Source organism: Notothenia coriiceps, unplaced genomic scaffold, assembly GCF_000735185.1.
Source record: "Notothenia coriiceps isolate Sejong01 unplaced genomic scaffold, NC01 NC01_scaffold00031504, whole genome shotgun sequence".
NCBI classification, from domain to species: domain Eukaryota; kingdom Metazoa; phylum Chordata; class Actinopteri; order Perciformes; family Nototheniidae; genus Notothenia; species Notothenia coriiceps.
The window spans coordinates 222212-240183 of record NW_011364205.1 but is presented as its reverse complement, the minus strand read 5'-3'; the positions used below and the strand labels follow the sequence as shown (position 1 = coordinate 240183).

The 17972-nt window shown below is 42.6% G+C and overlaps 1 protein-coding gene across 1 annotated transcript in view; it reads left to right on the top strand.

Moving 5' to 3' along the window:
- Positions 1-17972, top strand: part of tjp1b (tight junction protein 1b) — a 59338-nt gene that overhangs the window by 34089 nt on the left and 7277 nt on the right. Inside the window, 18 exon segments of the mRNA XM_010788085.1 lie at positions 509-824; positions 1490-1593; positions 2215-2383; positions 2479-2623; positions 3587-3598; positions 4919-5055; positions 6521-6626; positions 7244-7394; positions 7997-8105; positions 8197-8416; positions 9657-9841; positions 9927-10022; positions 10123-10205; positions 10297-10507; positions 10618-10718; positions 10822-11172; positions 11471-11650; positions 12707-13564. Coding sequence (XP_010786387.1) covers positions 509-824; positions 1490-1593; positions 2215-2383; positions 2479-2623; positions 3587-3598; positions 4919-5055; positions 6521-6626; positions 7244-7394; positions 7997-8105; positions 8197-8416; positions 9657-9841; positions 9927-10022; positions 10123-10205; positions 10297-10507; positions 10618-10718; positions 10822-11172; positions 11471-11650; positions 12707-13564 — 3534 coding nt within the window.

Sequence of the window (17972 nt, the reverse complement as noted above, 5' to 3'; positions counted from 1 at the left end):
TGCTTCAACGTCACGCCAACTTAAGATCCATATTCAAAAATACAGATTCAAAATTGCACAAGTTGAAGCGCTTGTTTTAACAGTTTGCAGGGAGCGGGAGTGTTTACGTGTTCGGTGTAATGACGTACAACGGCCTCGACAATTTCTGTAGTCCTATTCAGCCACTTGTTAACAACCATCGTTTTTCAGACACGTAAACTCTTCAGAAATCACCAGTGAGGTCACTGCTGATGTATTTAATGTCGTATAACAAAACGTGATTTATCTCTTAAATTTGTGTCGAGCACGGACCTTATTTCCAGATATTTTCCAAAATCCTATGGAGAAATCTCATTGCTTTTTGGCGAAGGAACCGGGAGAAGCTTGCTTCCGGGTTTTAGGACGCGTCACTGTGGCACTCTATTAAGACTTTTCCTATATATTCCAGAATTGCCTAGTAGGAGAAAGTGCATGATAAGAGAGTGATTGATTTCATATTCCTGTAACTGATGTCGTATCGTATTTCCAGACAATCAGGCGAAAGAGGAAGGTGCATGTCCCCATGGGCCGCCTGGGGGAGAGGGAAACGATGTCAGAGCATGACGAGGAGGAGGACAGCTACGACGAAGAGATATACGAGACGCGGAGCGGACGCAGCGGGGCTTACAGCGCTGTGGGCGGGGCTATTAGCAGGCGCAGCGGGCGTGGCAGCGGGCGGAGGGACAGGGAACGGGAACGCAGCGGCTCGCGGGAGAGGAGCATCTCCCCACGCTCAGACCGCCGCTCACACAACCTGCCCCCCCGCCCCGCCAAGGTCACACTTGTCAAATCCCGCAAAAATGAAGGTGAGGCTCACAAAGTCGGGGATGAAAAAGGAGGGCACAAAGAAGATTTTCTTTCTTCTTTTTAGATATCTTAATTGATTTCTCAGTTTTTTTCCACAAAAGCAAGTGATACAAGGCACGTACATTCAGTTCAAATTCACAAAGTAATGATATATGCAGCACATTCCCACACCCCTTTAACAACCTATTGAGTTACAGAGCACATTAACAATAAATAAAAAGGGAGAATAATCAGATGGTATTGTTTGTTACCAAACAAGTGCAAGGGGGGGAAATAAAACAAGAAAAAATAAAGAAATAAACTGAAATAAAGACAAAAATGTTAATAAAAAATAAACAAATAATTACAAATTAAAATAAAAGAAGATTTTCTGAAGTAATCAAGGAAGTCACCTTCTCTTTTATTAACCCCACTGTTAGATCCCGGCTTTAAGGAGAGAATAAGACCTCCAAATCAGCCTTGGTCAACTGCCATAGTAAACACAACTTGCAAAATCCAAGTTCACTCAAGTAAATCTAAGTAAAAGAGCAATTAATCTTCTTTAATCAGTACTGTTAATCCCAGCGGGAGCAGCGGCTTGACAGTGAAGTGCAGGCAGTGCGGTGTGGTCACGTGAACTCTGTGCTAACATGCTCTTTGTTGCTGTCGTTCACTTTGTAAGCAGAGTATGGCCTCCGCCTGGCCAGCCACATCTTTGTCAAGGACATTTCCCCCGAGAGCCTGGCAGCCAGGGACGGCAACATCCAGGAGGGAGACGTGGTACTGAAGGTGAGGAAGACAGGAAGCATGATCAACATTTGATATGGAGAGATCATAGGATGTTGAACATGAAGAAAACAATTTAAAATAACATTATCTTATGGATTTTTCTATTGTTACTTGTACAGTTACTGCTGTTCTAGTCGCTGTGCTTTTTATTCCTTATATTTATTTTCCCAATCTAATATTGCATAACAGCACTAACAGTGTAGCTGCAGCTTGACCTGCTTGATGTAGCTCAGTGCTTTCACATTTTGGAGAACGTATCAAGTGGATTTTTCTGTTCTCTAGGTTCTTTTTGAACTGTAGCTGTCCTGAACCAATCGTTTCTCACATCCAGCCTTCTAACACATGTGATCTTATTTCATGTTTCAAGAAATGAGAGCTTAATCAAAAGATAAAAGTAAAGAATTACAAATGTTCTACAGCCCATATTTGAGCTTACACATTGATTTAATCCCGACAAATCAGTGTACCTTTCACACAATACATTTGTAACTCAAGCTAAACTTCTTATACCACCATTTTATTGCATTCAAATGTGAAACTAGGAAGTCTTCGTTTGATCTCTCTTATTTTCTATATCTTTGTCATGTCATGGCTAATAGCTTCTTTCTCTGACTCCCACAGATTAACGGCACAGTGACAGAGAACCTCTCCTTGATAGATGCCAAGAAGCTGATAGAAAGGTCAAAGGGCAAACTAAAAATGGTGGTTCAGAGGGACGACAGGGCGACCCTGCTGAACATCCCTGACCTCGATGACAGCCTCGCTTCAGCCAACGCCTCGGACAGAGACGGTGAGTTAGTGTTGGGCAGGAATGAGGATCGGCTCAAAAGCCAGTGTTTCCGTGTGTATTTCAGTCGTTGAGCAGTGTCTCTTTTGTTTGATCAGACATTTCAGATATCCATTCGCTGGCATCCGACCATTCAAATCGATCGCATGACAGACATCGTAGCAGCCGCTCGCGCTCTCCAGACCGAAGATCTGAACCCTCAGACCACGCCCGACACTCGCCTCCACAGATCAGCAACGGCAGGTAAAATCCATACAAACATACATTAATATATATTTATATTTCAGTCTCTTGGCTGTAACGGAGGAAACAAAAACTGTGTTGAATCATAATCTGTCATTTTAGTTTTGCTTCTTTATTTTTGCCACCATCTATCTCTTGTTTGCTCATAAAACAGTAGCATCACAGCAGCAACAATAATTAGGATTTCAACAAAAAAGAAATCACAAAAAGTGAAGAAAATGCATAATCTGGCATCAAAGTGTTAAGAAAACACGCAATGTGATTTGTTACCACCAGAGATGTAATATTAACAAAACGATATTAATAACAGCAAAGACCTATCGTGTGATCAATTAAACATTTTCATATTTGAAGGTAGAGCTGAAACACATTTCTGACCAATTTGAAATTAAATGATTAGTTGAGGAAATAATTGGCTCATTAATTAATATTTTATTAATAATGAATGGTTTGTGTGGTTATAGTCAGCTATATTATTATTTTAAAGAGCTATTCATATAACTGATTTTATCATTGTGTTTGTGCTTTTACCTGTCAACGTTTATTAAGAAGGCTTCTTTGTTTTTTTTGTTGTTGTGAAGGACCTTCGATTTTATGTTTGGGTTAATAAAAGCCATCAGCCCATTCAGCACTTCTGTGACTGTAACCTTGTTTAAAAGAACCTCATTAATTCTTCATTTAAACTCAATAGAGCACCAGAGTGGTTCCCCTTTCACACTGCTTATTGACCCGAGCAAAATAAAAGTCAGCTGCTAAGCTGCAAAGAGAGACAACCTTGATCAAAATGATGGTCTGCTTAGTGTAAAAGTACAGAGCTTAACCTAAATTACTTTGTGTTTAGATTTTAACATCCTCTGTGTAATGTGGTACCTGGAAAAGTCTTTCAGATGATGGGAACTGTATTAGCAAAAGGACAGTCTCACCAACACTTTGATTTGTCTGCCCTTTGTATTCCCTTAACAGCTGGAGAATACCGTAAGTTTGTCACCATAACTCGGTGTGAGTAGTTAGCTATAGTGTTGGTAGTAAATCCTGGATATAATGAATGTAGATTAATAGACATGTAGATCTAGTTTTAGTTGAGGGGGTTTCAGAGTCACAGATTTAACAGATTTTCTTGCCAGAAATGTTTGGTAAAGGTGTCTCCAACAGGAAGACCTTACTTCATAATAATGCGGATAATTTTCATCATCAATTATTCAGGGCGCTGTCTTGTTTTGACTTGAGATGATAGAGTCCGGTGGAAGTGTCATAGGATCCTCGTGTCTCTTAATGTTTTGGTAGGCAAACCACACGTTTGGCACAAAGACAACATGACTCCAACAGGAGAGGAACAAAAGCCCGTCAGCAGCTATTATTGTCAACTGTCATCCCTTTTCCATGTGGCTGAGCTTTTGTAGGATTCTCTTTATATCTGTGGATGTCTGGCCACATTTGGTTGAAAAGATTGTATTTTTGGGCACCGTTCACATTTATGAATATGTTGTTGATTAATCATTTATGACACATTCAACTACTGGAGTGAGTATGTTAATGAACAGGAAGGATTACTTAGGACAGGATGTTATTATTTATTTGAACGTGGATCAGTGACCTGTGACCTTTTCTTTCAGTTCAGGAAGTTGGCCGTTAAAAGTAGGGCCTCCTCCTGGAGGGGTTTGAAAAGAGATGTGTCGCTCTGCAGCCGGTTCAAATCGGATTGTTACCTAATCACAATAAAAGCAGTGTTTTGCCAGTGAAGTTGTGCCAGCAGGAGGTGAGAGCCTCAGATCCTGCTCTGCTTACTTCATTTCCCGTCTGATTTATCTTTTGAAACACATCGGGAAACTCTGCATTTATCAAAACACGGGGAAATTCTGTCATAATTTACTCTCACGCAATTGGCCGAGGTCACTGTGAGTTAGAGCTTACGCAGCCTGACTGTTTTTTATTTATTAACTGGCATCAAAGTCAAACCTGTGCTGGTTTACTGCCAAAGCCAAACAGTGAAATGCTAACAATAAGCTGCTGTAAAACAGAGCATACAAGAGTGAACTGACAAAGTAGCGACCTTCAAGACTAACATAATATTTCTCTTTCTCAGCTAGTGCGTGTCCACTGCAGTCAGGAGAGAATTGAACTCATCTCAGGTTTTGTGTTGAGTGGTGTTCAGCTGTAGTTTTGTTGCTTGTAGTCGAGATGTAGCCTTAAAGTTCTCCTCCTGCCTCCGAGCTCTACATCTGCAGAATACACTATTTATAATCTCACATATTCCTTTTCTAAAGATAAATTGTACAAAAACATCTATTTCTGTAGCAGTCACAGAAGTCGTGATGACGAACGAATCTCGAAGCCGTCTTCAACCCCAGTGAAGCTCCCGGAGGAGGTTCCTCTGCCCAAACCCAAGGAGGCGGCCGCTGCTAGAGAGGAGAAACAACTTCCTCCACTCCCAGGTCCGTGAGAGAGGAATCTGCATTTAAACGTGATTCGTTTGTGTACTTGAACGAAATATGTTTGTCAATTATGTCCCGATCACCGTTTTTTGCTCCCGATTCGATTCCGATCATTTGATTTTGACAATTTGCCGATACCGATTTTTCCCGATCCGATCTTTATGCAATGCATTAAGAGAAAAAAAAGCATTCAAGTTGTCCCTTAAGGTTATTTTTTTATTTAAATTGGATATTCTATCCAACATGGATATAGCTTATTTTTTTCACAGCAGCATTGGATTAGTTCAGTTTTGCTGCATTGGATCAAAACTAAATAAAGCTTTCAGTACTCGTTAGCTTACTGCTACAATTAGACACTGCGCCCTGCCCACTCTGTTGCCAGATTTGAGAGAAATAAGCAACCAGGTCTATGAAAACAAGCCCCAAAGAAGCAACACATACATGATGTTGTGTAATTTGAAACCAAAACTAAGGCCTCAGGATGACTTTAACACTTGAACATGGTAATTTTTGTTTTGTAACATTGAATACAAAAGAAAAAAAAAGTATTTGAAAAGAAAAAAAAATCCCGATCCCCGATTTTTTGTCCCGATTCCGATCTTTTGAAAATCACGTGACCGGCTCCGATCCCCGATCACGTGATCGGATCGGGACATCTCTATCAATTACCTTTTTTTCCATGACAAGACTGCATAAATCCCAGTCAACACTAACTGAGACCAGATCAACATGCACTGGTGTTCACAAAAAAAAGAGGTTGATAAAAAAACGAACAATTATAAAGTGTTGTTTCCTGTACATCTTGCATCATATCATTAGAACTCACTCCAAGTAACTTATTAAAGTTGACAGAGGTGATAAAAAGCCTTAGGATAAAGAAACAAGGGGATATTGTAACTAATTAACTCATAGACGAGTCAGTACATCCTTACATTCTGTATTGTACCTTGTGACTTGTTAGCAAATACAACATGTAGCTGGTTTTCCCTGTCCTTCATGAGCAGCAGAACATTTCTTTTTCTTATTTCATTATAAAATGAAGTCTTGTTTGAACCAGTCATTTTTGCCCTTTTTAAAAGCACGACTAGAGAAAAATAAAAGTTGGATCCAATCGCCTGCTGAGCCTGGCTGAGTCCGCCCGGAGCCAAGGGAAAATAGACCGTATGAGTTGATCGAGTTTGACGTTCCTCTCAGCCTGCAGCACTCTGCTGCCTTTCTGTTCGACCTCCGCGCTCAGGACACTCTGTGCCTCCAGTGGATTTGTGTGCAAGCGTCTGTGTGATAACACTGCCTGCTTCAAACACTTCATTAATGCACTTGTTCTGACTTTAACATGTGTGTCTGCAGTATTGTTTCAACTGTGTTTCAAGGAGTATCTTTTGTTTTAAGCATGTTTGGTGCAGTTTAACATGTTTATTATCTGTCTGCAGTGATAAATGAAGTGTGTGTTTTATTTTGTATTCAGAGCCAAAGCCTGTGTATGCTCAGCCTGGACAGCCAGATGTTGACCTGCCAGTCAGCCCCTCTGATGCCCCCGTGCCAAGCGCTACCCATGACGATGGCATCCTACGGTAATGTTAACAGTATAATATGGTAACCATTAAAGTCTCCTGATATGTGGCATTTGTGAGTGCCTCCTTCCTTCAGCCTCTGTTGACTTAATACAAAAAGGCAATTGTGAGGAAGGAATCGTGGCTGCAGGGCAAACCACAGCACACATCTTGGAGCAGCCCTTTCGGTTTCCTAAATGCTCCCTCAGTTGTCTGCACAAAGCATTTTGGCTGCCCAAGGCATAGAGTTCAATGCTGTTAAGAAATGTGTTTTTCTGCACACACGGGTTTGTTGGCAAGTTGAATAAGCAGCTTTTATTATGGCTGGATGCACAATGTTTGTGCGTGAGAGAAACGGTTTACTGTGGCTACTTCTGTCTCCAGCAAAACTGTTAAATGATATTCAAATGCCCTGTAGGAATGTTTCCCTCTCTTTCGACAGAACAATTTTACATCTTTGCTTCTGTACGCTCACTAAAGACTAAATCAAGTCAACAAAAGAGAAATCTGGAGGGCATCCAAGAGTCACTCAACGATGACATAAATGGAGGTTTACATTGAAAAGAGGGAAATGCCAAGCAAATAGTGTCATGTTGAAATAAATAAGCTTAAGTATTGTCTTCATCCCCTTTCCTCAGGCCAAGCATGAAGCTGGTGAAGTTTAAGAAGGGGGAGAGTGTGGGGCTGCGTCTGGCGGGGGGGAACGACGTGGGCATCTTCGTAGCCGGCGTGCTGGAGGATAGCCCAGCTGCTAAGGAGGGCCTGGAGGAGGGCGACCAAATTCTCAGGGTGAGATACTTTATGATTTAACAAAGCAAGGGTATGACCTGACCGCCTGAAATCAAGTGGTTGTTTGTGAATCAATTTAACAAGGAGTTGTTAAATTGAGATTGAAATGTCAAAAACTATTTCTATGTTCCTCTCCTACACCCTATAGTGTCAGTAAACAGCCTGTTTGATGGGGTATGCATCCTCAGTGCAAGCTTTTCCCTTTTTATATTCATGGTTTAAAACACTGGGTGCTTAGAAATTCCTGTACCTTCAGGCCGGTCTCTTAGCAATGACCCAGAGGGAGCACACACAAAAAAAACTGTTTCCTCTAGCTGTGTTTGTCCCATTTCCTTAAAGCCATATATCTTGCTGTTTGTACCTCCTCCTCCTTTCTACAAGTAAAAAGGGAAAAAGAGGAATAGTTTGAGTTCTTGCAGTGCAGTAAAACCTGCAGTTACCTAGGCAATACTCAGAACATGAAGAGCTATGTAAACCTTTATCAACTTAGAGATTCACACCTCCTTTGAACAATCAAGCTACTTCTTCACTTAGTACTACACACCAGTGACACTGTTCTGAGGAAAGCTTCATGCAGTAACCTCTGTTTTCCTAAATTCCAGGTAAATAATGTAGATTTTGCAAACATAATCCGAGAGGAGGCGGTGCTGTTCCTCCTTGACCTTCCTAAGGGTGAAGAGGTCACTATTCTAGCCCAGAAGAAGAAAGATGGTAAGTGAAGTGAGTAAGGAGATGAGGCGAGAGATGACTGGGTTGTTGGTCACAGCGGCCAGAGGTTTTTGACTCGATTTATTCTGTTCAGTGTACAGACGGATCGTTGAGTCAGATGTCGGTGACTCCTTCTACATCCGGACGCACTTTGAGTATGAGAAGGAATCTCCGTATGGGTTGAGTTTCAACAAGGGAGAGGTGTTTCGTGTGGTGGACACCCTCTACAACGGAAAGCTGGGCTCCTGGCTTGCTATTCGCATCGGAAAGAACCACCAAGAGGTGGAGAGGGGGATCATCCCCAACAAAAACAGGTAGGGGCGTCCAGACAGACGTGTTTATGAGCTTTAGTTTGAATTGTTTGTCAATTATCTCAAACAGTGATGTGCATGTAGGCTGCACCAAATAGTTTAAAGCAGAGGTGTCAAACTCAAGGCCCAGGGGCCAAATCCGGCCCGTGACTTCATTTTCTGTGGCCCCACTAGAGCGTGCTAAGAATATAATATGTTTATTATACGGTTACATGCCGATTTACAGAAGCACGTTGCCCATAAACTACATGTCCCACAATGCATCTCAAATTTGCCTTTTTTCTCAGAATCTTACCATTTTTCTTCAAAATATTCATTTCTTCTTAGAATTTGCCTTTTGCTCAGAATCTGCTTTTTTCTCAAAATGTCACTTTTGTTTTTCAAAATGTCTTTTAATTTTATTTTGACTTTTTTTTCCAAAATGTGGCTTTTCTTTTTTAATCATTTTGTCAAATTCTCACTGAAGAGGCTTGCAATTATTTGCCCTAGACTTCTGCTTTCAGACGTAGTTAATTATGAAGTTATTATCCTATCCGATAATAATCCAATGTAGAGGCAATGATGTAATATAATACATTATTTTATATATATTAAATATTTATATATGTGTTTTTATATAGTCTTATATATAAAACTGGCCCTTTGAGTGCAACCATGATGCTAATGTGGCCCGAGATGAAATTGAGTTCGACACCCCTGGTTGAAAGACTCATTCATTATGCGGTTATTGAATTATAATTCAACATTTGAATGCAGCATTCTCTTCTTCTTTTTTTCATCTGTTCTTTATAAGCCCGCTATTTCTGTACAGTTGCAGATAAAGATAAGGGTATACTTATGTTATAAATATTATCAAAAGGGCAGAATTAGATTCCAGTCGAGTTTGTGTAGGATTGGTAACACCTTGTGTGAAGAACAGCATTGTCAGTCAAGTATATAAAAAAAATTGAACATGATGTGTTGTAATTTTTAGACTTAATTGAATCTACTGCAATACATATTTGTTGGCGTTTATCCTTCAAAGCCCTAATTTTTGACTGCAGTCTAAAAATGTTTTAATATTAAAAAAACAAACGTAGTAATACAGCCCTACACCAGTCAGTAATGTACCTTATTTATGATAAACATGTTAATATTATCATTGCCATCTAGTGTATTTGGTTAATTGCAGTGTTGACGTTACCTGTGGCAATTGTATGACTCATACATTAGCTTTTGTTACAATACATGTGTTTGTCAACAGAGCGGAGCAGCTGTCCAGTGTGCAGTACACTCTCCCTAAAACAGCAGGGGGCGACAGGGCCGACTTCTGGAGGTTTCGTGGTCTTCGCAGCTCCAAGAGGAACCTGAGGAAGAGCCGGGAAGACCTCTCCTCACAGCCAGTCCAAACAAAGTTCCCGGCTTATGAAAGGGTCGTTCTGAGAGAGGGTGAGGGATTTATCAATGTCCAATGGCCTATATGTCAACTTGAAACTATAGCTCAGTCTGTTCATATTTTAATATTTCTGTGCAGCTGGTTTCCTGAGACCTGTGGTGATATTTGGCCCGATCGCTGATGTTGCCCGAGAAAAAGTCGCGAGAGAAGAGCCCGATCTTTTTGAGCTTGCCAGTATGTTTGCATGCATTATACTGCACATACATTATATGTATAACATCAACTGACTACATCTCTGAGTAACTTTCTGAAATCTCTTCAACCTTGTTTTCAGAGAGTGAACCGAGAGATGCAGGAACAGACCAACGCAGTTCAGGAATCATTCGTCTTCACACCATCAAGCAGATAATTGACAGAGTGAGTAGGCCTCCTCGACATATGAGATGCATCAATATCATAGCTTTGATTTGATTGTCACTGATATATCCCTATTGTTTTCCTCATGAAGGACAAACATGCTGTCCTGGACATCACCCCGAATGCTGTGGACAGGCTGAACTATGCTCAGTGGTACCCGATTGTAGTCTTCCTTAACCCTGACACTAAGCAGGGCGTGAAGAACATGAGGACCAGACTGTGTTCAGAGTCCAGGAAGAGCGCCAGGAAGCTCTATGAGAGAGCCCTCAAACTGAGGAAGAATAATCACCACCTGTTCACCAGTGAGTGTGCAGAGAGGACACAGAACATTCAACATGCAAACTCTCTTTTGCTCTTAAATCTTATTCTTCAGGAAGTGACTGTGGTTTCATTTGAAAATATTCTCTTTTAGCCACCATCAACATGAACAATATGAACGATGGCTGGTACGGAGCTCTGAAAGAAACGACCCAGCAGCAGCAGAACCAGCTGGTGTGGGTATCAGAGGGCAAGGTGAGAGACCCTTTTCATATTTTATTTTAATGAGCAATATTTCTATCATTATTTTAGTGTAACTGAGTCACACATGGGATGATCATTTCTTCACTTTTCTCAGGCTGATGGCACTACAGAGGATGACTTGGACATCCATGACGACCGCCTGTCCTACCTGTCGGCCCCGGGCAGTGAGTACTCCATGTACAGCACCGACAGCCGCCACACCTCAGACTACGAGGACACGGACACGGAGGGCGGGGCGTACACGGACCAGGAGCTGGACGAGACTCTGAACGACGAGGTGGGTCTGCCCACGGAGCCCGCCATCACCCGCTCTTCAGAGCCCGTGCGAGAAGACCCGCCCGTGATTCAGGACACCCCTGGTTACCCTGGATACCAGCACCCTGTGCAGCCCGACCCAGCCAGCCGCATAGACCCTGCTGGCTTCAAGATGGCCGCTCCGCAGCAGGTAAAGTTCATTTCTAGCTTTGCAGGCTGTGCTCCTCAGAGAAGGATGAATGACTTTAAGTACTGCAGCGCTGAGGAATCGCTCTTTGTGTTCAGTGTTGTGTCCTGACCTTTGTTAAGATTAAATGTCCTTTGCTAAGTTTTTTTACCTGTTTTAGAAGCTACCGGTATGTTATCATCTAACCACATTCTCTGGCTGGTGTAAAACTGATTCAGTGTAAGTAAAAAGGTCTGTGTTGGGGTGAGCGGTACTGTGTATGCAGGCTGTGTTATAAATGTCTCTTAACAATACTTCACAGCAAGAGGAGGCTGCTCAGACGGTGGTAGCGCCCCCTGCTGTTGAGCAGTCTGTACAGATTGAGGGTTTGCACCCCGAGGAGCCGCCTGCTGCAGCCGCAGCTCCTCAGGCTGACTCACTTAGCAGCCCCAGCTCTGCCCCTGAGCTTATTGAACCCCACCAGTCTGGCCCAGAAACAAAGGTACCCGCTGTTTCACCAGCCACTCGGACCGGGCCTGGGCCCCAGCCTGCTGTTTAAACTGCCTGTCTTCTCGCACATGCTTTCCACTTGCTCTCTGCATGACACGCCCACACTGTGTGCCTCACTGAGCCCACTGTGTGCCTCTGGCTCCCAGAAAATGTGCGACAGACTTGTCCACATGCACCACAGTGGGCTGGGAGACCAGAAGGACTGGGGCATCTGAGTCTCTGACGCGGGTGAAGACATCCACAGCCAGCCCTAACTGTTGCTCTTACTTCCTTTGCATGGCTCCTAATGTTTTTGGGTTCCTTTCAGCTTTAACTCTCTTCTGTAGATAAACGATAGTAGCACTTACATTGGCATCGTAATGGTAGATGTGTCGTCTGTTGTAGTTTGACGTTGCATTAGATGCAAACTGAATGTTGGTTGCATGATGAACGCTAACCTGCAGACAGTACTCCTGGTAATGATTTCCCTCAAGCAATTCTCCCCACGGAATGACAAACTTACATCAGCACACTGCATTGTGTCCTCTGTTGAGTCGTTTTGTCGGATATGATGCCAACAAATCAACACTCTTCCATAGGAAGTACTGTAACTATGTTTGCTGTCTACAGGCTACACATCATATGTTTGAAATGAGGCCTCTCAGAAATGTGCAAATTGCTTGTTAGTTTACTATTTATAAATGTGTTAATGTGTAAAACCAAGACGTGTCCACATGGATTATTATCATTATTGAGAGGCATCTTGTCAAACAGGCATTCAGAACAGTTTTTGAATAATGGACAAGGGTTTGCTTGTGTAATTGCACTTTGAATTGATGTTTGCTTAATTTAATGGTTTGAGGATTTTATTTTCTAATGATTTGGTTATTGTTTCACATTTTCAGTTCTTCAAGATTTCAGTTTGACCACCTTGAAATTATTTTTAATCTGGTGTTGGGAAACTATTGTTCTCTGAGTGCTTTCTGTCCTCCATCATGGTGATTTGCTGAAACCTCGACATGATGATGATGTAATGTGTGTGTGTTAATTCAGTGTTGTTTCTTCACAGATGTACAAGAAAGATCTGTACAATATGGAGGACCCCGTGCGAATCAACCATGGCCTGAAGCAGTCTCTGAGCTACAGTCACCAGCCGCCGTACCAGGACAAACAGCCATACCGTGAATACGACCACCCGCCTTACGGATACGACAGCGGCGGCTACACAGAACCAAAGCCTCACAACTCTGACTCTCACCTGCACTACGATAACCGTGTGCCTCATTACAACGAGCAGTGGCCCCCCTACGACCAGCAGACCTCGTCCCAGCCCGGGGGGGGGTACCAGCCGGGCCACCAGCAACCCATGGCCTACAGCCCCCGCTCCCCCTTTGACGACTGTCCAGGGCGGGACTACAGCCCCCCTCAGCCACGCTACGATGAGGCCCCACCGGTGGGCTACGATGGAAGACGCCGCCACAGTAAACCCGGGCCCATTCGTTACGACGAGCCCCCACCCCCGCCCCCTGCTGGCTATGACGCCCGCTCTCCTTACGATGCAGAACCTCACTGCTTCCCGATTAACTCACCCCGATCGCCGGACCCCCCCAAGCAGTATTACAGTGACTCTGGTCTGAGGCCCGCCTACACTCCCGGGCCTCCAAGCAGGGCTTTCAAGCAGGGGATGCACGACCCTATGATGAACTCCGAACCTCCACTTCCCCCCCATATACCGGAGACCCTGCCCTCCCCAGGTGAGCCAGCGACCACTCCCGGCTCCAAACCCCTCCCTCCTCCGCTGAGGGAAGACCTGGAAGATGACCCGGCCATGAAGCCGCAGTCGGTGCTGAACAGAGTGAAGATGTTTGAGAATAAACGGTCTGTGTCCATGGACCGCGCTAAAGAAGGACTAGAATCAGCACTCAGGGTAAAATCCTCACACAATCAATCACACATATGCTATTTATTCTATTGGTGTGAATGTATTTAGGTGGTAGACCAAGTCATGTAATATCTCTACATTCTACACTAATACTGCAACTAATGATAATGTTTCAGTAGCAATGAATCCTTTCATTGTTTTCTAGATTAATTGATAAGTGGTCTGGTCTACGAAAACTCAGAAAATAGTTACAAATGTCCATCCCAGTCCAAGGTGTTGTCTTGAAATGTCTTGTTTTGTCCGAAACCCAAAAATATCTAGGTAAATATGATATTTAAAAAAAAGCATATTTAAGAGCCTGAAAACAGCAGTTTGTGCCATTTGTTGGATGATAAACTATTTAAGTAATTAATTGATAATCAAAACAGTTGGAGATCCTTCTTTGTTTATAGACTGATCAATAGGTTTACTCCCCCTTGCTACTCTATTTATAGCTCTAAGGCAGTGGTTCTCAAAGTGGGGGGCGCGCCCCCCCAGGGGGGCGCAGAGGCATGACAGGGGGGGCGCGAGAGACCAGGAGGAAAAATGGTTATAAAAAAAAGAAAACATAAAAAAAAAAAAAAAGATGTTTTAAAAATTATTGATTCGAAAATAATATTATACAGTACTATTACGTCTGGGTCTCTGTGTTTCATTAAAGTTTGGCTCTGTGTGTGTGTGTGGAACGAGCCATTTTGTGTGCGTGCGCGAGTGAGAGCGCACCGGTACCGGAGATCGTTGTTGTTAGCTTCTGGTGCTAGCGAGCTACGCTAACGGATATAAGGAGTTTTTTCAACAACAAAGTGGAGGAGAGTCCTCTCCTGTCAGAATGAGAGACTCAGTGAGCTAAAGGACTCTCAGTGTTATCTCAGTGGGTCTCAAACGTTTTGGTCACCATTAATGTAAACAATTATTTCCGAGGCCCCACGTTTATATGATCATTATAGTTATAAAAAAATAAGAGAATAAATTAAAAACAGGTATGAAATACTATATGACATTAAAAAAAGAATAACGTTAAAAAGGGAGGGTGATGTTGTAAATTATCACCTCACACGCACACACACCCAACACCCCGCAACCCCCGCCCCTGCCACTGTGACGACACCCGGAGAGGGATAATAAACATGTGGGTAGTACTTAATGGCATTGTACACATTTTGATACTGTGGCTGGCTGGAAATAACAGTTAGCAATAATAAATAATAAATGGTCGTACAATAGTTGACAGGAATACATTGTTCAAGTATAACTTCAAGGATAAAACGATTTAGGATTATATTTCCTATACTGCGACTAAGAAACCAAACTGCCTCCACCGAACACTCTTTTGAAAGCCAGAACTACTGCTAGAACACGTGAAACGAAAACCGAGCGGCAAACCTCATACGTTTATGGAAGCCCTATGTGCTCCGCAAACGCTCTCTCGTTACCGTGCTGTGTCTGTAGTACCAACTTCAACAAATTGGACATAAGAACATTTTTATAAGTGAGCTTTTAGGGAGATGCCTGGTGATTTGAATTGTGCTTTTTACCCTTTGGAAATGATTTGTTTCCCTTGGCTTTCAGTTCTTAAGGCCTAATGCTTAAAGCTAAACACATATCTCTATAAAAGTTCATATTAGCGTAAAAAACTATCTAATAAACGCAAGATAACTTTTTTTTTTTTTTTTTTTTTTTTTTTTTTTTTTTTATTAACTATGAAATGTGGACTATAACTTTAACATGCTCATTACAAAGATTACATTTAAGGGTTAAGGTAAAAAGCAGTGAGCGAACCAAAACAGGGCCAAGGCGTTTAAAGATGATAGTCTTAATCCTACAAGCATTTGATGGGGAGAAGGAATATGCCCCACCAAAGAGTTGAGTCATAATACAAGAATATTTAAAGCTGGCATTTGCGCATCAAAAGCTGCTTTTCGCAACCTTTTCAGAAATCAAGCCATTTTTTCTGACTTTTTTCTGACTACTTATAGACAAAACATGTTCGCATCCGGGTATTAAAGGTTAATAAAACATGCTTGCCGTACAAAGTGTGTTGTGTCTATGGCAGCCGTGCCAGAGACTGTTAGGCTTTTTCATTACCCTGTAGTAGTTATTCAATTTTTGGGGCAAGCTGCAGAGTGATCAAGCCTTGACGATACATAACATTACGTACTGTTGACATTTAAAGTCTTCTCTAACCACGTTTATTATGATAAAAATGGCTGGTTGGAGTAATGCGATAGTTATATTGGCCTAAATAACGAAGCAGTTTTTTTCACATTGCGCCGTCCTGTTTCATTGGAAGGAGATAAGAAGTTACGTGGAACTGCAGCGTTGTGATACGGCGCGCTGGCGACGCGTGCCGTGTGTATATGTTGAGCGGGCGCGTGTGCGATCCGCGTCTCAGCCGGGCGAGAAGAACTCGCAAAAAGAGCAAATAGAAAAGGAAGGACAGATCGTCTGTACTATTATTACTCGATAACGGTGATGGCAGTTACAATATGTCTTTTGTGGAATAAGCAGGCGGGAGGCCGAACGAGGTGCAGTTCAGTCAAGATGTATTTTGTTCAGATTTCTGAATATAGTTAGAGATTCTGCTTGTGAACTGCTTGGTTTGGTGGTGTGTGTGGTTTTCATTTGTGTCCTCTCCCTCTTCTTGATGTATGTAATATATATTCGGAGCGCGAGGGCGGGACACATCTGATAGAATCATGGAAATCATGACCCAGTCGCAAGATGAACAAGATGCCCGGAATCGAGGGGTTGAAGATTACCGCTTAGCCTGCACTAATGGTTATCTAAGTGGGTAGGCTAAAATTGTTTGTGAGAAACCACGCTCGAGGTGCCCTATAGAATTTGACAGTATACTTACTGCCATTCCATGGAAGTATTAGGTCAGTTCTGAAATAAAGCGTTACATACCCACATTTAAGTGCAAAAATTGCACCTAATGCTTGCAATTATGCACTGTCCACATGCTAAACTCAGCGCAATAACATAGTGTCATACTCTTGCTAAACACTTGTCATTGATTTGACAGATGCATTCGTGAGTGAGCTGGTGGGTGTGTGTGGTCGGCGGTGCCATGTACATGTTTCTCTACTGTATGTTTGCGGTACAGATACAGTGCTTATAAAAAAAGAAAGGGCCCGAAAACGACTCTCTCTCTCTCTCGAAGCCTGTGTCTGGGTCTCTGAGCCTCACTTCACTTGACTTGACTCTGACCTGCTGCATGTGTCTTATTGTCGTAACTGCTGTCATAGAGTGACTTGCGCTGACTTTATCTCGCGATGTCAGAGCTGGCGACGAGCTAATCTCAGCCTGAGCTGCCAGCACTTCAGTGCGATGAATCACTCCGCGCACCGCCCCCCGCTCAAGTTTCTCTTCCCTTTCCACTGGCCTTGATCCTGCGAAATAAGCTTGATGCACAGTGCTAAGTTGGTTTTTCGGTTAAACAGAGGCAATTAGCCCAAGGACATCTCAGAGAAGCCAACACTCATAAACAGGAGAGTTACGTTGAGCTTTGGGCTTATGTTGACTGTGACTTCTCGCGCATTAGTAACAGAGAGGATGAACGAGCTGACGAAATATCTGTGTCAAGTGTTGCGGTCATTTCTTTCTGATTTATAATGCTATCCATGATTTGTTTTCGCGTTGAATATTAAATCAGAACGTTTGTACATGTACCATTTCATTAGATAGGTTATTTGTGTCGCGTCAAGCAAAGTATGCTGACATGCTTACATAAGAAGGGTCTATTTTTTTTTATCTACTATCCATTTGTGACTCATAGAGCCCATTTGACCATGTAACATGAAGCAACGCAGTTTAAATGTTCTATTTTATGACACGAACTTTTTGGACGCTACATTAAAAGTGGATTCATGAGGTCTTCTAGGGAAACAATCTCGCATATGTCGCTGATTCTGTATGGTTAAGTTATTAATTAATTGGTGCGATCCAGCCATGAAACATTTTTGTTTCCATAGTTTTCCAAAAGCCTAACAAAATATCTTTTGATGTAATCACGTCCCTTATATAAAGCCATTTTAGTGTCAAAACAGGTCTGGTAGGCTCCTGCCACTATGCCACTGGGGCGCAGGAGCTGAAGAGCCAACGCTTATGTGAGCACTGAGAGGCAATAAAAAGAGGAGGAACGGCGGGACAACAATGTTCTGTCATCATTTTATTTTTCGCCTGGATCCTCAGCAGGGTGGTTTGAGCACTATTTCTGCTGGCTAACCCAACTCCCCTCCATCTCCACACAAGACACATACACACAATGACAAAATAACAGCGGGCCTTGGTATGCCGCCTGAATGCACTTTGCTTACTCTCAGCTGCTTTTTATAGGTGACGGCGTCGTCGCAATGTGCTACCCCCAAGTCTCCTTATTTGGTGCGTCAATATGAACAATTGCAACCGGGCT